The 24,641-nt window shown below is 37.2% G+C and overlaps 3 protein-coding genes and 1 long non-coding RNA gene across 6 annotated transcripts; 1 reads left to right on the top strand and 3 right to left on the bottom strand.

The window, feature by feature from the left end:
- Nucleotides 1-4,062: 4,062 nt before the first annotated feature.
- Nucleotides 4,063-8,400, bottom strand: LOC137184837 (uncharacterized). Its single transcript, XR_010928723.1, has 4 exons — nt 8,101-8,400; nt 6,173-6,323; nt 5,035-5,075; nt 4,063-4,580 (listed from the first exon to the last, which is right to left on the bottom strand). It is a non-coding gene; the product is annotated as an uncharacterized lncRNA (long non-coding RNA).
- A 4-nt stretch (nt 8,401-8,404) lies between these two features.
- LOC137184835 (F-box only protein 6-like) lies at nt 8,405-13,363 on the top strand. The gene is made up of 6 exons (XM_067592906.1): nt 8,405-8,940; nt 10,258-10,507; nt 10,978-11,092; nt 11,192-11,287; nt 11,807-11,942; nt 12,042-13,363. Exons 1-6 carry the CDS (start codon nt 8,845-8,847, stop codon nt 12,186-12,188), a joined length of 840 nt encoding a protein of 279 aa, XP_067449007.1. The 5' UTR covers nt 8,405-8,844; the 3' UTR covers nt 12,189-13,363.
- On the bottom strand, nt 13,244-18,447 carry LOC137184836 (cell division control protein 42 homolog). 2 transcript variants are annotated; one of them, XM_067592908.1, is made up of 6 exons: nt 18,299-18,447; nt 17,572-17,716; nt 17,377-17,449; nt 17,160-17,269; nt 15,728-15,925; nt 13,244-14,848 (listed from the first exon to the last, which is right to left on the bottom strand). In XM_067592908.1, exons 2-6 carry the CDS (start codon nt 17,674-17,676, stop codon nt 14,759-14,761), a joined length of 576 nt encoding a protein of 191 aa, XP_067449009.1. In that variant the 5' UTR covers nt 17,677-17,716; nt 18,299-18,447; the 3' UTR covers nt 13,244-14,758. The 2 variants fall into 2 exon arrangements, with proteins under 2 accessions (XP_067449009.1, XP_067449008.1); XM_067592907.1 differs by lacking the exon at nt 13,244-14,848 and adding an exon at nt 14,946-15,559.
- A 1,791-nt stretch (nt 18,448-20,238) lies between these two features.
- Nucleotides 20,239-22,689, bottom strand: LOC137185369 (CMRF35-like molecule 3). 2 transcript variants are annotated; one of them, XM_067593701.1, is made up of 4 exons: nt 22,450-22,689; nt 21,976-22,302; nt 20,951-21,014; nt 20,239-20,775 (listed from the first exon to the last, which is right to left on the bottom strand). In XM_067593701.1, exons 1-4 carry the CDS (start codon nt 22,484-22,486, stop codon nt 20,634-20,636), a joined length of 570 nt encoding a protein of 189 aa, XP_067449802.1. In that variant the 5' UTR covers nt 22,487-22,689; the 3' UTR covers nt 20,239-20,633. The 2 variants fall into 2 exon arrangements, with proteins under 2 accessions (XP_067449802.1, XP_067449801.1); XM_067593700.1 differs by having other exon boundaries at nt 21,976-22,341; nt 22,450-22,685.
- Nucleotides 22,690-24,641: the final 1,952 nt, after the last annotated feature.

Here is a 24,641-nt window from a genome sequence, read left to right as displayed (position 1 = left end):
CGCTTGATCTTAACACTTCGGTAATAATCCAGACATGACTCAGCTACAGAAAACAAAAGGTGTTTCACACTTCTCTAACAGGTATCAGTTGTACTTGGCCTCTTCCGCATTTCTCCCAATACACATGGCCAAGCGGCCTTCGCTCATCACACACAGAAGATTAAAATACGACATTGCTGATTCTCCCCTTCCGTATTCCCTTGGGAACTATCTCTTATAGATGTAAATGTCTTCTTTGCACAATTACTAGCCTATTCATGGAAGGACAGTTTTCCACCACAGAAGAAAGAGGAGGGAAAGTGACCGTGGGGGGGAGAGAAGCGGTTGCTTTGTCCACAGAGAGCGCGCATACGGACGGCAGTCTGTAACGCACGTTGTCTGACTTCTGATCGACAAAGCAACTTACTTTCTCACTCAAAGTGGCACGAACATAGCAGTCCCAAGCGGGATAAACACAGACAGTCTAGTGTGGTAAACACGACTTAACAGGCAGCAAAATTCAAATATTCCTCAGAGTAAAACAGCACAAAGGGACTCAGTGGTCCGTCAATTCACACAACAAACATGAGCAATAAAGTTTGAAAAGCTAAAAGTTAACAGCACTGAAGATGAAAATACACCATCTAACACTGTCTCCGCCCAGACTTAAGCCTCTTGGTCGCTTCAGAAAGCAAGCAGGGTGTGTGTTTCAGTTGTCTTTGGTCCATTTCAGATGCTGACGGGGCCGTCCTCATGCTCTGTCAGTGGGTTTCACGGCAAGCTGATCCTTGGCAGCGTGGCGGAGAAAACAGCCGAGTTGACTTAGTTGAAGAAGAGCGGGGCATAGAAGTTATCTGCATCTTCGTGAAGAAATCCTTTTCTTCCTTCCGCAGGCAGTGAAAGCGCTGGTGGCAGCTGTCTGCTCTTGGATCCGGTGATTGTTTGGTTGATCGCAGGGCAAAGTTTCAGCTCGAGGGTGTGCACGGGGTTACCCCCTTTAGTAAACTGGCTCACGAAGGGACAGAGCCTCCTCCTGCATGGTTTGTAGTAGGCAAAGATTTCTGTGTGCAGCCAGTAGTTAAAGGGGCGATGACGTCATGGCTGTGTTTCTGTGACTTCCTCTGGTGTTGGAGCGTCTCTGCCAATGAGAGATGAGAGTATCCGGACTTAACACCAAGATGCGAACTGAGCAGAGCATGTTGGGAGATGGAGTCCGTTTTGGACTTGATTGGCGCCCTTCTTGTTATCAGACTTTGTGATTGCATGCAGGCCTGCCTTTGTCTCATGCACATGGAGTATGAGGCCCAACAATATTTAACTGCTTTCTTCAAGGAAAAGGAAACAATTTCACAATGAGAGACATTTAATTCTTGAGACTCGTGTTAAAATAGAAAAAAAACAAGGTTTGATGGATTTAAATATACTCTATTATTGAAGTTACTTATGTTCGATTTCTCATTGTTTGATTGTTATTGGAAACTGTTCAAGAGTACAGTCTAGACCTGCTCTATGTGAAAAGTGCCCTTAGATGACTTTTGTTGTGATTTGGTGCTATATAAATAAAATTGAATTGTTTGATCATTTTTCGTATATATTTTTATCTTTTAATTTTTTTAATTGTGTGATATTTTGCAAGCAGAGCGATGCCAGTTGCACAAACCCAGCTGTGGCCAAAATTGGATGATTGATTATGTAACTCTTGGTAGTATAGGTGGTGTCTCGATCTGAAGGTTGACTATAATTATCTGACAATGGTAACTGTGAAGGAGCCACCAGTCTCAAAGGCCGGGTGGCAGGATGGATGAGGTTGGCCACGTGTGGTTTCAGAAACCTCTGTTTTTATGTGTATAGTCTTTTTTCCTGACCAGCACCACCACTGACCATAAACATCCTCTTGCAGGGCTTTGAGTGTGCTTCAGCCAAGAGAGAGTGTTAAAGATTCCATTAATAAGTGGCCAAGACCAACTCTACCTCTAAAATAATTCTCAAATAAGTATATTTAAAATTGGCAGTTAACTAACACATGAAACAATGTTTGCACTCATTGTTTGCATGATCTGTATTGAACTGTGACTGAACTTTTGTGCAAGGCACAAACTAACACAGTTGAGATGGTTAAAATGGTAAGAAGCCTGTGGCCTTCAAGGCGAGCTGCGGTTCTTGCACCTGGCTGACACCTCTATAATCTTAACTTCTAGCCGTTAAGACATGGAACATGTAAAAATAGCTTACATCTCAGAGTTCTATGAATTATGATGTACAACATAAATAAAGATATATCCAATAGTGTGTTGTTGTTCTAGTCTGTGGACCATATATGGTTTAAGATGTAAGCAGTGGCAGACAAAATGATATAAAAGAGACCAAACAGTTCTTGTGGCCACCTTTTTTTCTTTTTTACTTTTTATAACCTTTTATAACCTCTGCATTAAACTTTTCACTTTTTTTTATAACTCATATTATTGTAAAACCTAAATAAAACTGGTTTGTTTTTTTATACACTCCAACCAAAGTTCCTGGTTTTTGCTCATCTCTGAGATCTTCTGACTAGTTCTTTAAGGTAAGCAGACGCCTCTCCTGGGATGGGCTGATAGTAGAAATTAAATTTGTTTATTATAAAGGTTGTGGTGTACTTGAAGTTGTTGCATATTATCAGAATGCAAGTTAAGGTTAAGCATATCTGAATGAGATGTTTATAACTTGTTCAATTGGCATTTAATTAATTTTATTTGATTTAAATTAGATGTTACGGTCAGGGCTCCGAGGCTGCCCTATAAAACCAGGCAAGTGCCCTCAGCTGACAGAGTGGGCCTCCTCCAGAGATAGCCCATTAAAGGGCTATTCCGGAGTACAACCAGTCTCCCACCACTTATCTCATGCATACATTTCCGTTGCTATCCGGCCGTCAGGCATTCCTGACATAATAGGTCTGAAATAAGTGATTCAGCAGCAGCTAGTGATTACAGAAGCCAGGGTGGACATTTGGATTCCCTAAGCAGGCTAAGGCAGTCTTGTGTTTAGACTGTGGGAAGCCCGTTCGACACCTAGGTCAGAGGTTGTAGGACAGCCACCTTCTCACACTGGTAGGGAGTATCGGTTATGTAAGGCAGAAACCGTTTCAGATTGTTTATTTAACTAAAAAACTGTGAATACTGTATGTTCATCAGTTTCTTTATGGAAGGTAATTTGAAAAATTTCCCACAGCTGCATCTTGAGAAGACCTAACAGATTTTCTGGTTAGTGGCACACTTTGGGTTGTAGTATTGTGCAGCAGAAGACAGAAGAGTCCTAACAGATTGTTCCAACACAAGTGTATCTGAAAATGTTGAGGGCAGAAATTGTGCAGAACTTCTAAATAATGCAAATCTTGGTTTAAAATCAACACACTTTAAGAGACCATTTAAAATGTAATTTCTTTTTTTAAATGTAAATATTAATATTACCTCTCACTGCATCTGGCTGTTCATTTTTAAAAGGAAGTTCACAGGCAGTGAAGTTAATGTTTTGTACCAAAGAGCCATTATGATCCATGAGAACACTTGATATAAATCACCCTCTGTATTCAACATTCCATATTTTTAATGAAAATTTACACTTGAGCCTGGAGTAAATCATTTTCAGTTTAGTGTTTTTGTATGCCACCTAGTTATGTAAATTGTTAGGAAAAGATACCCTGTACAGGATCAGAGTAGGACAGTGTGATGCTGTTCTCAGGTGTTCACAAGTGGAGTGAGTAAGTTATGTGGAGGCATCACTGAGTGCTGTGATCTCATTATTTCTGACAACATCCATATGTTTGGGCCAGGATGAGTGCTGCTCAGCTTTGGACAAAAAGAATAAACATCCACAGTGTGACCGCTCAGATTGTAAGGCACTCTGTTTGTGAATATTATTGTAACAGGTGTAATAGAAATATTCTTTGCACTGCTCTGTGTATGTTACGATGCTGAAATCTGAAGTGGGAAACATTTTGGTTGAAGAATGTTTTACAATTCTTTTTGTATTTCTCATCTCTGTCATCTGTCAAAAATGTATATTTTCATAAACCTTATTTTTAACCATCAAGTCAGACAACATCATGTATAGTATTTGAAGTTAGTTTTATTCATAATACTGGTTTATTGTGATGTTTTATCACACGGAAGATACAGTACAACTTTGATGTCAAGTTGAATAAAGATCAAAGACTCCAAGAAACTCATTCTCTATTGCAAATCAACGTTTTCTGGTTAATTTGATTTCAGTGTCACCTCAGTTTCTTTTTAAAGTCTTTGTATCAGTAGTGCACACCTTTTTATTCAGTCAATAAGTTATGAGTTATTCTCAGTGTATTTACAAATCTAATTCAAACGCACATTATATGGAATCAAATAATGGTCATAAATATTTTGAGCTTGTGAAATGGTTTGTGAATGTGTAATAAAGTTTTGCAGCTGTAGAAATATTTTGTGCATGTGTGAAAAAGTTTTGTGCACACAGATATAATTCGGACACGTGTAAAAAGTTTTGGTAGCTGTCGAAATATTTTGTGTATGTGTAATTAAAATTTGTTCGTAGACTCGTAGAAGCATCCACAGGGATGAATTCACCATCAGCTATACCTGTGCCAACAAACAGAATAAGATTAAAATGCAAAGCAATCACTGCACAGAAAATATAATCAACTTACTGTAAATTTACTGACTTATGGTTATCATCAACCTTACCTAAGCTAATAGCTAACGCTATCAACGCTAACACAAAATTGTAAATACTAAGGAGTGTCTAACTATGTGTTATTACGTACAGTTCATCATAGTTGGTTTGCCTTCAGCCTGAAAAGTTCCTGCCAGCATTGACGCTGCTACTTCAGTGACACTAGCAGACATTTGCTAACAGAAAGCTACATTACTGTTCTATTCTGGGTACATAAAGCAGCCTTCATGAACTTGGAAATATGCATTTGGACAACTGCGTTGCCTTACAATAACAGCGAACTAACTATAAGCTAAATACACAACACATTAAATGTTTACCATTAACATCTATAGTATCCTCAAGTACAATTAAACCCACCTGGATTGCGGGAGAGCCTGCACTGCACCATCTTTCAAGACCTGTAGGGGGATCATAGACTGTAAAAAAGGTGGACGTAGTGACCAGAAGTGACTGTATTTGGATGAGAGTGTGGAGCTGACCATAGCACTAGCTGCTAGCTTCGTTAGCAAGGTGCATTTACAATCTATGGTTAACGGTGATAATGCTAATGCTAATTTCTGCTGGCGCAAAACAGGCCTAAAACCTTTAAAACAAAATATACTTACTGGAACAAAACTGAACATCCGACCCCTTAGAGGGTCTTTTATCACAGCCAAACGTTGAACAAGACTCTTTTAGGCGGTGAAAATGTTACGATTAACTTACATGAACTGAAAACACACTGTGAAATAGCAGCAGCTATGCCTATACTCTGTAAATCTGGGGTTACGCCATGGTTACATTACGTAATCAACGTTGTTGCCGTGGTACGTTGCTTTATCATCTATTTCACTCTAAATGGGACCATAATTTACAAATTGAACATCATGCTGAATTGAAGAGGACTTGAAACTAGCAATTGAGGCCATAAACTCATTAGGAAAGTATTTACTGAGGTAATAAATTAAGTGAGAAGTAGGGTCATTTTCCCATAGACTTCTATACAGTTGGACTTCTTTTTGCAGCCAGTGGAGTCGCCCCCTGCTGGCCATTAGAAAGAATGCAGGTTTAAGGCACTTCCACATTGGCTTCACTTTTCAGGCCGGGAGTGAGCTACCCGCTTGAGAGGGCTGAACATAACAGAACCATCGGCCCTCTGATTGGACAGAGTGACTCTGCGTTTGATCAATCGGAGTTCACACATAAAAAATCTGTACTCGTAACTTGCAGTTTGTAGTTGTTACTTCACTGTCGCACACAAAGGTGGGAAATTTGTGTGTCCGTCTCTCAGACTTTGTGAAACCTTGCTGTTGACAAAAATCCCACACATACACAAAATATTTCTACAGCTACAACGTTTTACACATATGCAAATTATGTCTGTGTGCACAAAACTTTTTCACACATGCACAAATATTTCTACAGCTGCAAAACATTATTACACATTCACAAACCATTTCACATGCTCAAAATATTTATGACCATTATTTGATTCCATAGAATTTGTGCAACAAACCTCTTCAGTACTGTTAACCTAGATTTGGTAAGTGGTGTGGAGAAGGCTGCGACGGAACTTAGAGTAGTACACATTTACGGCCTTTTTTCTTAGGTTCAGGGGGCTCCAGGGCAGCCAGTATTGCCTCATCAAACACATTCTTTAATCCTTTCTGTGGAAACAAAATATTAATATTCAAAACAGCTACCTTCCAAATACAAATTATCATCTTCAGGGAACTAATTGCGAAAGAAGGCTGAGTAGAAATGGAGCAAGGCAGACAAAATTTTCCTTTATTCAAATAACATTATACTAGACTGCATTGGTTTCATGCACCTTTCAACACACACACACACTCACCACCCATGCATCACATACACCACTGATCCCACTGACTACACGCCTCACATTGTAAATATTCAATTATCTCTTTAATTTGCTTAAATAGATATATTTTGTTGAAGCTTTATCACGGTGTGTCTCCCTTTTGTTGTGGCCACTTTAGCCAGGTCATGACATCATGAAAATTTCCATTGAGCCAAAATAATTTTGTTAATTTTGTTATTTACCCTTTAGTGTTGTTGCATGACAACCAGTCATGGACATCCTAAGGACAATATGCCTCACAAAGGCAGCTTTGCAGAACAGGCTCTTTGAATGGACTATCTGATGTTTGCTTGCTTCTCAGTCGTATTCATTGAAAGGTAGATTAATGATAATGCATTTGAAGTCCAATGATTGCATCAGTGTTGTGCTGTTGTAATTTGAGGGAACAATGCATTGCAGTAATGATAACCAGACCTCATTGGGAATAAAATCCATCTCCTCAGTATTATTGATTTGTTGACGTTGTCAACGTCAGAGAAAGAGCCTGTTTTGGTCCAGGATGAATGCTAAATGGTTTGGGACAACATTATCCACAAGTTGAACTTCTTCATGAAAGCTGTGCAGCATTACTGTTTGGCATATCAGTCTTATGGAAATTTTCTTTGTACTGCTGCTTTGCAACACACTGTAATGTGTAAGGTGTGATGAAGGATATGTGTAATGTTCAACTATTTTTGTTGTAGAATCACTTCTATTTTAAAAAAATATATCTTTTTGTAGTTTGACACACAAAACTACACACTTAAAACTAAATATTTTCTGTCCTGTTGAAGAATTGTTAAGAGTTAAATTGAAGAATTCTACAAACTAACAACTATGTATGAACTCAAATATAATGATTGAGTACCAACAACTGAACCAACGTAACACATTTTTTTTTCATTGTTTTCTCATAATTTGTACCAAATTGCACCACCCTTTTTGTAAAATGTCCTTAAAGTTAACCATTAAAAGACCAGTGTGTAAGATTTAGTGGCAGAAATGGGATATAATATTCATAAGTGTGTTTTAATTTTTGTATAATCCTATGAAAATAAGAATCGTTGTGTTTTCGATACCTTAGAATGAGCCCTTTATATCTACAGAGGGAGCAGGTCCCCTTCCATGGAGGCTGCCATGTTGCACCGCATGTTTCTACAGTAGCCCAGAATGGACAAACAAACTCTGATGCTAAAGAGGGCTGTTTGCGTTTTTCGTGTCCACTGTAGGTTCTCCTACATGCTTGGAAGGGGAGGGTGAAGGGAATTCAGTTGGTTGCAATCTGCAACCTCACCACTAGATGCCACTAAAACTTACACACTAGTCCTTTAAGTACCTGCAAATTACTCAGAAAATTTCCAGGAAACTGGTATAAAATTAAAGGATCTGTAAAATAATATCTTACCAATACATGTGCTAATTAAGTCAGTCACCAACATACTGTATTAGAAATTAGGGTTAGGATTTTATCACAATACCAGATTATTGATTAATCACAAACAAAATATAGTAAAAAAAAAAAACATGATAAATTGTGTAAAAATCAAAGACCCCAAGATTTTCATTCTGAAAGTTGTTCATACCTTGATGCTGCTTCATAAAACTTCATCATCCTCGGCTATCCGCAAACACGAGACACCAAGGAATTATGGTTAAATCGTCGTTATAAAATAGTATTTTCAGTTGGCCCGCCCACACCGGAAAGGGTTCGCTTTTAATTCTATACGGCGTATACAGAAACTCATCAGGGTGGGCGGAGTCAGCAGCGATACTGGCGTCCTGCAGCTGCTGCAGGATCGATTATTGGCTACAATAATAATAGGGTACAATATAACGGGGAACAAGATCCTTCGCTTTCGGGTATCTTTGCTGCGTTGTATTAGCTCGTCCGGGGCGCACGTCCGTCCAGGAGGACGTGCGCCCCGGTGTTAATAACGAACGCTTCTTTTGGTGAACTGTCAGAAACAAGGAACACCTTTTGGAAAGAAGTATGACTTACAGACGACGTAGAAACAGGTTTGACCGAAAGTGACTGTCGTTACTTCTGAAAGTAGATGAACTGAAGGTCATTTGCTAAATTTAGATTGATTGGTAACGTTTGTATCGGAGCTGCTTATTTCTAGTCTTTCCTCGAACCTAACAGTTACTTCCGCGTCGTGTAGCTTTATCGTTTATAAATAACTGTAGCCATATATGTGATATCGCTGCTGCATAAGCAGTCACACACAAACCTGTCTTCGTCAGACGGTCGAGAAGCGATTGTAGCGATTGAGCATATTAAGCTGTATTGCCTGTAAAGTCGTTAGTAGTCTGGGTCTGTCCCAGGCATGAAGAGGAAACCTATGGGTTCAAGTCACAGCTCTGATTCACCCTCAAGTCGCAGTCAGTCTGCTGCTTCGTCATGTTCGCTTTCAAAAGCAGAAGTAAGTGCTTTACACGAACCTCAACACGAAGTCAGTGCTTAATGAACTTCAACTGAATTGCACCTACAAGAATTATTAAACTACCGTGGATTAAACAGTTGATAGTGGTTGAACGATTACCACACTTTGTTTTGGTCTTTTTCATTTTGGGAAAGAGGTGCAGGTGGTTCAGCACGAGGGAACTCACTTTCATTTTTAAGGGGGGAAAAACAGAACAGAAACCATTAGAAAGAGAAAGTATACAAATGCGCTACAAACAATTGGCTAAAATTATCAGTATTTAAGAGCTTAGTCATTAAAAAATAAAAATAAAATCTGCATTTGTAAACTTTTTTTGCAACATAGGAACAGAACAGTTGTAAACACACAAAAGGTTCAACATTGCATGAATCAAGAGTCACAGACTCAAAATGAAACTAAATGAGTCAAATATAAATATCAAGACAAGCATACAAACAGACAATATAAAACTTAACAGCAGTAAGAGGATAAAAAAGTGAAACAACAACAACAACAACAACAAAAGATAAAAAGGCACATGACAAAATATATCATAATATAACATCAGTCATTCGTGGAGAAACATCAGTCCTATTTAATTCCAGCAGTCTTATGGATTTCTTATTTTTAAGAAATTTAACATTGGGTAAAAGAATGCTATTAGAACAGAGACATTTTCTACTTAACCAAGTGTTTTATGCTGTGTGTAACAGCAACAAAATAACAGACAATGTCCTGAGGCTAAAGAAGTGTGTGGGGTTGACTTTGGTGAATAAGTATGAACTTTCCCAACATTTCAAGGTTTTCTCGCAGGTAAAGAACAAATGGATGGGGGTTCTTCACATTTTCCACAAAAGGCACAAGAGCTTTCAACATCTGTAAATTCAGCTAAAAACAAATTAGAGGGATAAATCTTGTGTGAGAGTGTAAAGTGGGTGTCCTTGACTTTGTTGGAGATGCAATATTTGTATGGTAGAAGCGAAGCCTTCTTCCAGCAAATATTGTCAATGCATAACCTCTAAAATGATTCACCTTTAGGTCTAACTTTGTTCTTTCTTTGAAGAGTCAGGAGCATATGCTTGTTAAATTTTTATGTGCAAGTTCAATTTCATTTAGTATCAAAGACGGTAACATAGTTTCCTTGTCTCCACATACCGAATAACATTTAGTTTTTTTCTTGTTTGTTTAATACTGAGACAAAATGTTGACATACATGATGATATAGGCAGTGTGGGAGGGGTGTTGGTCCATAGCGTTTTAAAACTAAACTCATTATCCAAAGCTCCACCTTATCTGTGCCCTGTCTGTTCTCGTCAGTTCTTCCCTGTTCCTCTGGAGATCCTGGAGGAGATCTTCCTGAATCTTACTCCTGAACAGGTGGTTCATCTTTGTCGGTTAGTGTGCCGTCAATGGAAAGAAGTGGCTGACAGTGAATCTCTTTGGAGAGACCGATGTAGAAGAGAAGGATATCGCCTCCGTGATCCTGCCAAAATACCTAAAGACTGGAGGTTGTTTTATTTCTTGCGCAAGAAGAGAAGGAATCTTCTCAAGAATCCAAGAGGAGAACGTAAGAGGCTGCAAAATTAAAGGACCAGTGTGTAGGATTTAGTGGCATCTAGAGGTGACGTTGCAGATTGCAACCAACTGAATACCCCTCCCTCCCTTTCCAAGCATGTAGGAGAACCTACGGTGGTCGCAAAACCAGCAAATAACACAAAAGGCCCTCTCTAGAGCCATTGTTTGGTTTGCCCATTCTGGGCTACTGTAGAAACAGGGCGGTGCAACATGGTGGGCTCCGTGGAGGAGGACCCACTCCTATGTAGACACAATGATTAGGTAACAAAAACACAATGATTCTTATTTTCAGGTGATTATACACTAATTAAAACATATTTATGAATATTTTATTCCACCTCTGCCAAGTCCGTTCCACTAGATGCCACTAAATTCTACACAATGCACCTTTAACTCTACTCAAAATTGTTTTCCTGCTCTCAAAAATAATTTCTCTTACAACTATCCTTTTTGTTTTTATAGATGAGATGAATCACTGGCAAATTGTGCAGAACGGTGGTGATAGATGGAAAGTAGAGGGAGTTATGGTGGCACATCCAAATGAAGTGGCCCAGAAAAACTTTGTGACCTCTTATGGGTGAGTTTACACCATAGGTGGCGCAGAAATCATATGGCAATTATATTATGTATCACATTCAAATTATGTAATCACTAAAACTTATTCTGTTATCTTTAGCATGTGTATGAAGTCCCAGGTGATAGATCTGGCGGTGGAAGGGTACAACCCGTCGTTTATGGATCACTTCCAGCCGGACATCAAAGTATCTGATTGGTGAGAACAATACATATAAAAAGAAGAAGGTCCACACACTGTAGCTCCCTTAGATGCAGTTTAATGAGACATCCACCAGTGACGTTTCAAGCTACATGCTGCTACAGTCTGAAGAGCATGTAGCTCGAAACGTCACTGGTGGATGTCTCATTAAAAGGAGCTACAGTGTACGGACCTTCATCTTTCTTTGTTGCATTATTTCTTTGGTCCAGCACCTGTTTGAAGTTTATTGGATGTGCGCATCTACTACACTTTTGAGAACAATACACATATTGTCACAGCTCATTACGTAAATTCCTTAATTAAAGGTAAATTGACACAATCTAGATTTAACAGCCAATTATTGTGCAGAGCTAAAAAACATGGTATTAACAATGTCATTATACGTCAACAAATGGAATAATGCTGTAATCTCTTTGGAGACTTTGGAGTCCTAAATTTCAAAACTGTTTCCAAATCACTCAAAGTAAATAAGCATCTACTGTACGTTCACATGCTTGTGTGTCTGTGTTACATTAGGTATGCACCACGATGGGATTGTGGCTCTGAATATCAGATCTGCGTAGAGCTGCTGAATCAAAGAAAGAAGGTTGTCCAAACATTTGCTCCTGAGACGGTTTACTTTGAGCAGTGGAGCGATCAGAAATGGAATCAGGTATGAACAGAGCACGGGGCCCTAACTGATAAAATGATGTTTTTAGCAGAGGAACAAATCCCAAAGACAACTCTAGATTGACTGATATTTATTTTTCAGATGACCTATGTATTCCAGAACTACGGACCAGGAGTGAGATACATCCGTTTCACCCACGGAGGCAAGGACACACAGTTCTGGGCAGGATGGTATGGTATTCGTGTTACGGACAGCAGTGTTGAGATATGTCCAGCAATCGAGACATAGCTCTGTGGGATTAATCTAAAGCATGTTTCCTGCCTTTGCCTAAAATTGCACCTTTTTTCAGATATTGCACTGTATGTTATACTGACCTTGTAATACGCAGTCATTTTTCATGTTAAAGGATTCTTTATTTAACTTAAAAAACAAAATACTCTATGTGCATAAGTTTCTTTATGGAAGGAAATTTGAAAAAATTGTGACATGTAGATTTTCTGTGTAGCAACACAGCACACCTTGAATTGTAGCATTGTACAACAGAAGACAGAAGAGTTGTAACAGATTTGTTCCAATGCAAGTGTAATTGAAAATCTTGTCAGAAATTGTGCAAATCTTGCTTTAAAGTCAACACACTAAAAGAGACCATTTAAAAGAGTTAACAGAAATGTAACTTTTTTTAAATGTAAACACTATTATTACCTCTCACTGCATCTGGCTGTTCATTTTTAAAAGGAAGTTCACGGGCAGTGAAGTTAATGTTGTTTTAGTACCAAAGAGCCATTATGATCCCTGAGAACACTTGATATAAATCACCCTCTGTATTCAACATTCCATATTTTTAATGAAAACGTACACTTAAGCCTGGAATAAATCATTTTTCAGTTTAGTGTTTTTGTATGTCACCTGGATATATAAATGGAAAAGATTCCCTATACAGCATCAGAGTAGTTTTGAAGAACGGGGTCTTCAGTGGACTGTCTGATGTTATTCTCAGGTGTTCACCTGTAAAGTGGAGTGAGTTATGTGGAGGCATCATTGTGTGCTGTGATCTCATTATTTCTGACAACATCCATATGTTTGGGCCAAGATGAGTGCTGCTCAGCTTTGGACAAAAAGAATAAATATCCACACTCTGTTTGTGAACACTAATGTAACAGCTGTAATAGAAATATGCTTTGCACTGCTCTGTAATGTATATGTTATTATGCTGAAATCTGAAGTGGGAAACATTTTGGTTGGAGAATGTATTACAACTCTTTGTATTTCTCATCCCTGTCATCTGTCAAAAATGTGTATTTTCATAAACCTTCTTTTTCACCATCAAGTCAGACAACATCATGTATAGTATTTGAAGTTAGTTTTATTCATAATACTGGTTTATTGTGACGTTTTATCACACGGAAGATACAGTACAACTTTGATGTCAAATTGAATAAAGATCAAAGACTCCAAGAAACTCATTCTCTATTGCAAATCAACATTTTCTGGTTAATTTGATTTCAGTGTCACCTCAGCTTCTTTTTTAAAGTCTTTGTATCAGTAATGCACACCTTTTTATTCAGTCAATAAGTTATGAGTTATTCTCACTGTATTTACAAATCTAATTCAAGCCCACATCTAGGCATGGATATAGTAAAAGACAAAAGCAAATACTACTACTTCAGTCATTCAAAAAACTTCACAGGATCTCAAACTATGTATAGCATTTTGTAAGAACTGTCACAATGTGTTGCTGACGTAACAATGCTGCAAGTATTTTCAGTCATCAAAATAGTTCTTTACCCTGGTTTTGCTAAAATGCACCTACAAAGTTAAACTTCTGCAACTTGTGTTGATAAGCAGTAAAGATACACATCACCTTCATGTTAACTCATGTCTGTCACAAAAAGTAAAGGACTGGGAAACTGTATGCATGTAGTGGCTTAAACTGACAGTGACTATTTGTGATACAAGACTTCCAATGGCGTGTTCACATTGTATTTAAACATCTAGCTCCGTACATTTCCCACTTCTTTGTCAGCCTCTGCGGATCTGGACTTTGACAGGCGTCAATTTGCCAGGTTGTTTTTGGCAAACTAGAAGTGAGATGGAGCATAGCCTAGAAATGTCTAACTGTCAAATACTTCTTAGATCTGCCCGTAGGCGATGTTGACATTGAACATGAAATTATGTGGAGAAATAAAATGACTCCTATTAACCCTTTGAGTAATGTGTTCTTAAAAAAATGTTTGGAAAACAAAATATTTGAGTTTTAAGACTTTAGCAGGATTTATATCGCTGTATACCCCACCAGAAGAATGAGGCAGTGGCAATGAAATGCAGCCCTGCGTGTTAAGAACATACAGTATACTGTAAATGCTAAACATGAAGAGAATTACTAGAAAAGTAAGAAACAGATGTAGGACATACAAAGACAGAATTTGAGCATCTTGCTAAGTCATCATTGTCAGCTTGTTTGTGCTTTACAGGCAGTCAATAAAACAGTAGTAAAAATCCCATTTCATAGTCCTTTTGGAACAGCCTTTCTGCTAAGTGAACGCTAAAACATAATGTGGTTGAACTGAAAGGTTATTTAGAAGTGTCCTCTACAATTTATTGATATATATATTTTAAGTGTTCAGTGTTCACACCATGTAAGGCCATTTCAACAGCATCAAATCATCACAAACAGCATCAAAATGTTACTCAATCTTAAAAATCATGCTCAACATTGAATATGTATTTAGGTTAAGTCAGTCAGGAGGCAAAATATTTCACGGTATTTCAACTCATGCTGGAATGTGCTTGTGCAACAAACCTCTTCAGTACTGTTAACCTAGATTTGGTAAGTGGTGTGGAGAAGGCTGCGACGGAACTTAGAGCAGTACACATTTACGCCTTTTCTTAGGTTCAGGGGGCTCCAGGGCAGCCAGTATTGCCTCATCAAACACATTCTTTAATCCTTTCTGTGGAAACAAAATATTAATATTCAAAACAGAGCTACGTTCCAAATACAAATTATCATCTTCAGGGAACTAATTGTGAAAGAAGGCTGAGTAGAAATGGAGCAGGGCAGTCAAAATTTTCCTTTATTCAAATAACATTATACAAGACTCTCCTCGTGATCAAGTTGTCTCAGTATAGACAAAAGCCCATGGAAAATTTTGATGCTGCAGTAGAAAAAAAACGTTCTCACTGTCTAAGACAGAATGTAGCATAAATGCTTCGTAGGGTACAAATGATACTGAGAAGCTCAATACTGAGATAATAACAGAGTCTTGAATTAAGAAAACAAAAGAAAACTGTTATGTCCAGCTACACAGACTTGCACACATGGTGCTGACAACAGAAAGGAGAACTGAAGATTGGCACTCTTGTCATATTAGGCATCATGGGTACTTGTGATTAGATCAAGTTGAAAAGAAAGCACACATGAACAGAAGGAAAAAAAGTTAATGGGCACAAAGTTGTTTTTTTTTTGTTTTTTTTAAGTTTAAAAGAGCGTTGTAGTTAATTTAGTGACAGACATTTCTTTACAATGAGTAAGCAGCAGACGATCGAGAGGCAAAGCAAGATGCAAGAAGACATCAGAACAAACAGCATTTTCTCTTTCTCTGAGTTTCAGGGGGCTCTAAAGCGGCTAGGATAGCCTCATCAAATACGTTCTTCAGTCCCCGCTACAGACAGAGGAAAACAAGGGAGAAAGACAGGCATACAACACAGAGTTAGATGAAGTCTGAAGCCAAATGTTGTTAGCAAAAGCATTTCCACCCTCGTTAGGAAACCGACATTTATACACATGCTTGCCACACCAGCTTTACGTGTTATTAAATAGGAGATCTTACCTGTGTTAGGGCGGAGCACTCGACATATTTGACTGCCTTAAGGTCACGAGCCAGCTTTTCTGCTGTCTCAGGGGTGATTGGCTTCTGTTTGTTCTTGGCTAACTTCTCCACTGTGGAGGGATCGTCACGCAGATCAATCTGAGTGCCTACCAACAGGAACGGGGTCTTGGGACAGTGGTGAGTTATTTCAGGAACCCACTGGAGAAAAGAAAGCCCCACAAAGACAAAACACTTTTCATCAAAGGGAAGATACACTCAATTAAATTTTGTGCTACATGTAGAATGTTATGCATGAAATTGCTATGAAGTTAGGTCTGATGATAGAATATAATTATTCCCAAAAAAACTGTTGTAGCTCGGAAGAAGGAGATTTAATGGGTAAAAAGAAAGGATGCCTGAAGATTCTGGGGTCCTGGTGTAACTAAAAGAAACCTTTTGTTCTTGATTCTTGGTAAAGGAAGAAGGATGTTTTACTTTCATATAATCTCTGTCATGGTGCCATACTTGTTCAGGAAAGGAACAACACTTTTTATATTGGTTATAGGTTGTAAATGAGTACATATACTGTATATGCGTATACAGTATGGCTACACTTGTATATATATGTATGCTCATGTATATTATTTATTAGCTATTATTTTGTTTAATTTGTGTATTCATTTATTTGTCGCTCATTCCATGTAACTTGGTCACACACACAAAACATAAAAACTAGATTGTAACCATCATGAACTGAACTTCCTCATTAACAAAACAGGATCCACAAGTTAGCCAAATATTTTTGAAATGCCTCGGGAAATTCTGCACATCCGCAAGACTGAATCATATTCCTAAACCTAAAATTCATGTTCTGTTTAACAAACCTGAAACTATCACAAGACAGTAGTCAAATTGTTTTCAACAACTTTATAATCTGGCTTTTCAAAATACCCCCTACTTCACACTTTGTCATCTGAGACATCAGATGATCTAAGATCAAAAGATCCATTGCCATTCCCCGTAAAAGTGGCAGTTAAGAGTCTACAAAGGAAAAACTGGAGTCATATTTTCTACCTGAGTTTTGTGGCCACTGCCTTGTTATATGCTGATGTGTGTTGGGTTAACAGCATTAGGTTTCGTTTCATATATTTTGTTCTTACAATAGCTCATTTTTAGGTTTCGTTTCATATCTCGTACCCCTTTTATTGGACTGTTTTGCAAGGGAATCACTTATTAATTGATCGATTATATCGAAAACACTGTTGAGTATGTGTTAGTTTGTGTGTTAGCTTTGCTACCGCTGTGGCAGTATGATTTTCATATGTGTGACCTGACTGACCTTCCTTAGTATACTACTTTACAAATCTCCAATGACTTAATAATACAGAGAAGGAGGACGTTAGATGTGCATATGAGCAACTCCACTGCTATAAGATAAACACAATGCACTCACCTTTTCTTTAACATTCTCAAATGAGGAAGGTGAAACAACTGAGAAACAGACTAAGAAGACATCCGTCTGTGGGTAGCTTAGTGGTCGTAACCTGTCATAATCCTCCTGACCTATAAAGAGAACAAACTGCAAATTAATTGACTGTATGACAAACTAATAACTGTAGTTCATTCAGTTAAGAGACAAATTCAAATGAAAGAGGAAAACATAATCTTACCTGCTGTATCAAATAAGCCAAGGGTGTATGGTTCACCCCCGATCATTACAGTTACTGCATAGTTGTCAAACACCTGTAAGAAAAGAATGACAGGAATGTATTAGTTTGTTCAGGAGTATTTCTTACTTTCTTTATCAAAATGTTGGGTCTGTGTCAACATGCATCAAACTGTGAAAGTACACCAAACTTACTTACTGTTGGTACATATTCAGAGGGGAATTTGTTGGTGGTGTATGAAATCAATAGGCAGGTTTTTCCCACTGCTCCATCCCCCACCACCACACATTTGATAGTCTGCATCTCTGTGCTTTTCTGATACTGCTGGCAACAACGTTAGCTGCTGGGAGATGTGATAACTCGTTAGAACATTTACTATGTATATAACGTGTAAACAATAACCCTGAAATAACTGAAGATCATTTAAAGATCCACCTTTATGAACAGTTACAGACAACCTTGATTTAACAAGACAAACTAATGGGAAAAGTCAGACTGTTCAGTGTCACACCCCACCATCAAAACTGTTAGAGCTAACGTTTGCTAATGATAACGTTGACCAACATTACTCATTTGCTAACACTAAGTAACTTGTAATTATCTTTCCAACTTTAATATTTGAAACATAGGTCCATAATAGAATTTGACAATAAATACTTTAACAAACGTGTGACGTTTCTGAAAATGAAATCGGTTTGTTGTATCGGTTAGCAAGCGGAGCTAATGCAGCGCTAGCAATCATTTGACAATGCTAGCTGGTTAGTTAGCTAGCTTTGCCACCGTTAGCTTGTAAACTAGCTAACGTTGGCATTAGTTGCTGTGTCTGAGTTCCAGCTGACAAAGGCAAAGCATGAAACTAATATCCAACGTTGTATTTCTAAATCAGCTGCAGACAGAGGTGTCAGAAAATGTTTGTATTACGTACCAGTGTACCTCCGTATCTCTGCTAGCTCGTCTGTTTCGCCGGGCGTTGGCACCAGCGAGCAGCAACTTGGTACGGTCAGTGTGGAGCTGAATTGCTGTCGAACAACACGCATCACAACCGGATATCACCTTCAACATAAAATATCCTGCATGCTTTGCAAAGTCCAAATTATTCAGGAGAGGAAATTCTGCAAGAGAGGAACCAAAGTGGATATAAAGATGCTCAAATTAAATCCATAGCTGTTTTTTATACTGCATGTACTTTTATATAGGCTAATTTATTGAGAGAGACTTAAAGGACAGGTTCACAATTGTTCAACTATGTCTTAAAACAACAGTCAGGAGTTCAAATGAACATTGAAACAGATTTTCCTTAATTAATTTTCATAATCATTCTTCCTGTTCATACTGACTATTAAAAGATGCCTTCATAATGCACTTACAAGGTAAGTGATTGAGGACAAAATCCACAAGCCTCCTTCTGTTCAAAAATACATTTAATCTGAAGCTAATATGAAGCTTCAGCTGTCCAAATTAGTTAAATCAAGTAGATAACTTTCATTGTTACAGTCTTTTTAGTGCAGCTTTAGTTCCTCTTCCTTCCTCCTTCCTTTAGTTTTTGTTACTATACTTACACTGCAGCTCAACTGGGAAATAATGTCCAAGGAAACATAAAGAGGGAATTTCATACTAAAAAAGACTGTAAATGTGGCAGATATTCACTTGATATGACTAACTAACTAACTCAGGCTGTTGAAGCCTCATATAAGCTTCACGTAAACTTTTAAATGAATTTTTGCACAAAATGACTGTGTGGACACACTGTGGATTTTGGCCGCCATCACTTACTTTGAAAGCACATTTGAAGAGGATTTTTTTTTAACAGCCAGTATGAACAGGAAGGATGATTACAGAAAGGAAAACCTCTTTCACTGTTTATATGGACACCAAACTGTTGTTTTAAGACACACTTGAAAAATTGTGAACCTATCCTTTAATTTATCTCCTGTGCTTTTATTTTGAAAGCTAACTGTCTGGTGTCTTGACGCAGGAGGTCCATGCAGCAGAAGTGATTACGTCACCTCCCAAACTCTTGCATCCTCACCTGAATCTCAGCTCTGCCTCCTCCACAGTACATGTACAGGTAGCAGGCCACTCTCTCTCTTATTAAGAGGATCAATAGATTTAAATTGGATGGAGATAGATATGAGAAATTAAGTGATTGAGCGATTTGGGGTTCCTTGAATTTAATTGAGTAGGTCTTGAGGGAATATTTGAAGAATATACAACAGGATTTCTATGATAAACATTATATTGCTAAAAATATCCCCTTTTTGTTGAAACTAGTATGATGACTTATGATTTCTAAGATATGTTTTGAGACTAGAACCACTTTGCTATACGCCTTTTTTGTGGAAGACATTTTGATATGTCACAGTTTGAAAAGCATTGTTGAAGTCCATGTAGCTGCCTCGGATTCAGGGTCCTGGTATTGTGCATGTTATACTCCCTGTTATACAGTTTACTGGGACACTTGGAACAGAGCCATTGTTAATGTTATGAGTAACTTGTGCTTTTCCTACTACGACAAGAAGGATAGAAGGAAGAAGACCATTATATGTGTCACAAAAATAAGATTAATGAAGGGTTATTCGGTGTACAGGTGTGCCTATTAAACTATTAATATGCTGTTCTATGAGGGTGTTTTGAAATCTGTGAAAGCAATGACCGGCAGACAACATTATCTATTTCTTGTAGGTACAATCAACAGGCTAATGTAATCTACTTGACGAGAATCAAAAACCCATCATTGCCTCTTATGTCACATTTTCTGGGAAATATGAGTATAATTTACCTTTGATTACAGCTGGAAGTCATCTGTTTATATGTCCATGTATTGTCTTTTAAAAGAAGCACTTCACAAGGAGTTGGTCCTTCGTTAATGCATGAAGAGATTTTTATTCTGCATGGTTTTCACATATTTGAAGTACAACACTGACAGATTTTGTAAGTGGTGGTAAAATGCAAAAAGAATACCAACTTCTATGACCATTCATATAAAATCGGCAAATAAATTAAATGAAAGACAAGAGCTCCAGTTCTCCAGAGGTGCTAAATTTAAGTTGATTGGATATTAAAAAAGTTGCGCCCAAATTTATCTGAGGCCCTGGCACTGAAATTAATGAGGTTTAATCATTTAAATATTAAGAAAAAAAAGCGGAAAGCACATTTTTCACTTGATGGTTCATTTCAATTCACACACTGACAGAATTCTTTGATACGTACAGTTTGTGTTCATAAGTCACCCGATTTAAAACTGTGACATTGCCAGACTTTCACTCGTAAATGTTCTGAGAGTGAAGTTGTTGGTGCAGCTGTGTTTTTTGTGCAGCCTTCATCCTCCACACAGTGATATACGTTGATACCAAACAACATAACATTAAAATAAAGATGATCCAACGTAGAATCGCCCACCACCTAAACAAACAGACAACAGCAAACACATTTAAACTGGGACTCTAATTACTTTTGGTGTAAGAAGCATATAATTATTCATATTAATTATTAAATCATATTAACAGTCAGTAAATGTTTTATCAATATGTCAACAATATGAACACTGTGCCATCCCTGTTTATTCTTTATTTCTCACCTTATTTCAGCTTGTTCCAGTGTCACTGATGAATTTGTTGGTGTGATGTTGATGGGTGTTATCACTGTGTAAAAGAAAACTTTGCATTAAAATTAAAAAAACTGACATTTTGAATTACAATAGTGACATGAAAAAAGGTCAAAACATCAGCATATATATCTCCATAGCAGATACCTAGAGCACCCTAGTAACAGTAATGTAAAACAGTTACATGAGGGGACAGAAAACCTAAATAATTTCTTTTGTTTGGGACTTTTATTGGAGTATATTGGTAAGATTTACAGTTCAGATTTATAGTTTTACACCCTGCCAGGAAACATTGTTGGTGAATATTGATAAGTTTAGAAGTTATTTGGGGATCAAAGTAGAAAAAAAAAAGAAATACTGGTCTAAAATATCAGCTGTTAATGCAAAAATATCACACAGTATTAAAAACAAAACAAGACAATTAATTGAGGACAGACATCAAATGTCTTTAAAACTGGGTACAAACCTTAAGTATTTCTTTAATCATTAAATATTTATGATGACTAAATAAACAATCAAATAATCAACACTCAAAGATGAAATTCAGGGTGGAAAAAACTTTTTTTTCTTATTTAGCTACAATTTAACTTAATCTGCTTCACCTGCACTGTGTCCATGTGTTTGATCAGATTTGATGGGCAATGGCCCGGCAACATAAGCAAACAACCTGATGCTAAATTGTGATTGGTCCAAAGAAATACGTGCCAGCATCATTTTTCCAACTGAGCCCTGCCCACTTAAAACCAGTGAAAAACAACCAAAACTCTTAAAAAGTGGAAAGATTGAGGAAATACATTTTCAGGGTCTTTAAGAACATAGCATCAACAAACAACATGGTTTTAGTGAAGTTAGGCCTAACTGTACTCAAGATTAAAGTCAGTTATATGTATTTTTTGTTTAGTAATAAATTAATACATCAAAGCAAGACTATCAAAAAGCAGCAGTAGCATTTTTATTATATTTGCTTTAGTGTCAGAGCTGACCCAGTTGAAGTATACCTGCTTTGGAGATGACGAGCTTGACACGACTGTAGACATTCCTTCCAAGTCTGGAGATGACACACCAGTACACATCCTGATCACTTTGTCTGAGTGAAGTCATAGTTACGTTGAAGATCCCTGCCTCCTTATCATCAGCAATGGAGAATCTGTCATTAATTCGGTTCCTGGGTGTTTTCACTATTATTACACACAGCTCATATACAAATCCCTTGCACCAGTACTTTGTGTTGTCTCTGAACTGATGGTCGTACTGACAAGACACTGTCACAGATCCTCCGTTTACTGCTCTCACCTCCCCTGGAGCCGACAGCTGATCTGAGTCCACTGTATGCATTGTTAGCCAGAAAACAAAGAGAACAGGAGCTGCACAATGCAAAGACATTTCATATGACTTTAGTTAATTACATCAAGTATTGTTTCCATGTTTCTCTACTATTACAGAACTACAGCAGTTTAAAAAGCTGTTGTTACCATTTAAGAAGCCAACAAATATCCTTGAGGTCTTCATGACGAGAGTGGAAAGAACAATGTGAAGCAGAAGTTTGTGATATTTAAGGCTTCCCCTTCTTAAGGCTTCCTTCCATGTGGTCAGGTTGTGCAATTAGTTCATGAGAATCAGGGTGTTGGGAAAAGTAAATTTGCGCAGGTCCGTTATTATTTGAAGTTACATATTTTAGTGTTTCCCCTGAGTGGGAACTGTAAAGCCAGTTTATTTGCTTAAACAGCAGGTGGCACTAAAGACCAGCCTGCCAGAGGACGTAATTAATTATTAATTATTATCTATCTATCTATATATCTATATATCTATCTATCTATCTATCTATCTATCTATCTATCTATCTAAACTAGTTCAGCTGTTTTCTTCCCATCTGATCAACTACAGTGCACTGCAGCCTCGTGGGAATTTCACCTACACCAGTGTTATAGTATCATTTACTGTGAGACATGCAATATTTTCACTCACCCCATTGCTTCACATTGCATTGCATTTATCACACTCTGGTTCTCTTATTAGATTTTTTTAAGACAGAAAAATACAACAAAATACAACCACACACACATACAAAAGAACGAACCACGCGATATCAGACATAAACATCAACTCAGCCATAAAAGCTACACATTTACAATCAAACCTGACAACAAAAAACAAAAAAAAGGAAATTCTACATCCTCACTGTCATATACAAAATAATTACATTATGTGGGAATATAAAAGACAAATGTATTCAAAACAAAAACACATTTCTTACCAATTCTCAGCTACAATGAACTTTTCCCAATGCTTAAGATAATTTCTAGTATCATTATTTCTTTTTGCTGTCCATCCCTTCAGCTTAATAAACATTTTCCCTGACAAAATAATAAAATTAATAATATAACTATTTGTTATTATAACATCACCCAGTACAACCAAGAAAAAATTTGGCTGGAAGCTCAGGTTGATTTTCAAACACGTCCTTTGAACCTCTTTCCAAAAAGGCAGAAACAACATGACACTGAAACAAAGTGATCTGTTGATTCAGATTCCACAAAACAAAAAACGGCATCCATCCGTCTTAGTAATGCTCCAAATCTTTACCATTTTTTCTTGTAGCCAAAAACCTATTAATTATTTTTAATTGAAAGGATCTCATAAATGTGTCCACTGTTCTTTTATATATCAACCCAAAGACTTCATTCCATGGTATAGTGCAATCAAATGTATCTTCCCATTTTTTATAGATACAATAAATTATTAATACTAATTTGATTCTTTGCCATTTTGTGTCACAGTACATTTTTAATGGCTTAATAATGATATTTTACTTTATCATAAAAGATGATGCTTTCAGATTTCTTTTCATGGGCTTCAATATTTCATGTTCATATCACATTCATAGCGGCTGACTTAGCTCTTTTCTTTTCCGAGGTTCAGTTCAGTCTTGTAGACTTGAGTGGACTTTATATAGGTTGAAATATGTCACAGTTCATGTTTCAGTTTTTTATGTCATCTTGATTTTTATTGATGAATTATTTCTCAGTGACAACTAATGAATTGCTTTATTATACTGAAAAGATTTTAATTTGTTTCAGTCCAAATTGAATTGGTATTGCCCAAAACTAGCCATATAGATATACATAATAATAATCATAATAATAACAACTGTAATAATAACATTATTAATAAAGTACCTTTCAAAACATAGTTAGTAAGTGATTTACAGTAAAAAACAACAACAACAAAAGAACAAAAAGTAGAAAAACATCCTAAAAAGAAAAGATAAAATAATAAAAAACAATTTCTCACATTGTAAAGAAAATACAATAAGCCAAAAATTAATTTTAAGAAGAGATTTTAAAGAGGATAGGCAGTAAATAGGTCATAGGCAGGAGCCTGATCATGCAAAACTTTAAAAACAAGCAGTAAAATCTCACAATTAATGTTGATGTAATATAGACGTACGCATGTAGATATAGCAACTGTGGGAAGGAAAATGCTGTAAACAACAAATACCACAAGACGATTGAACAATCTGAGTTGATTGTGTCAGAGAGCAGTCCTGAAATCATGGGAACAGTTTGTGTTGTCTTTGTCACACAGGATAACTCTGAATCTCTAATCTAAAAACACAACTGTTTTTTATTAAAATTGGTCCACTTTACAGTATATTTATCCACTT

The sequence above is a fragment of the Thunnus thynnus genome, chromosome 6 (assembly GCF_963924715.1).
Source record: "Thunnus thynnus chromosome 6, fThuThy2.1, whole genome shotgun sequence".
In the NCBI taxonomy this organism is placed as follows: domain Eukaryota; kingdom Metazoa; phylum Chordata; class Actinopteri; order Scombriformes; family Scombridae; genus Thunnus; species Thunnus thynnus.
The sequence above is the reverse complement of the archived record's forward strand: the minus strand, read 5'-3'. Positions and strand labels throughout refer to the sequence as shown.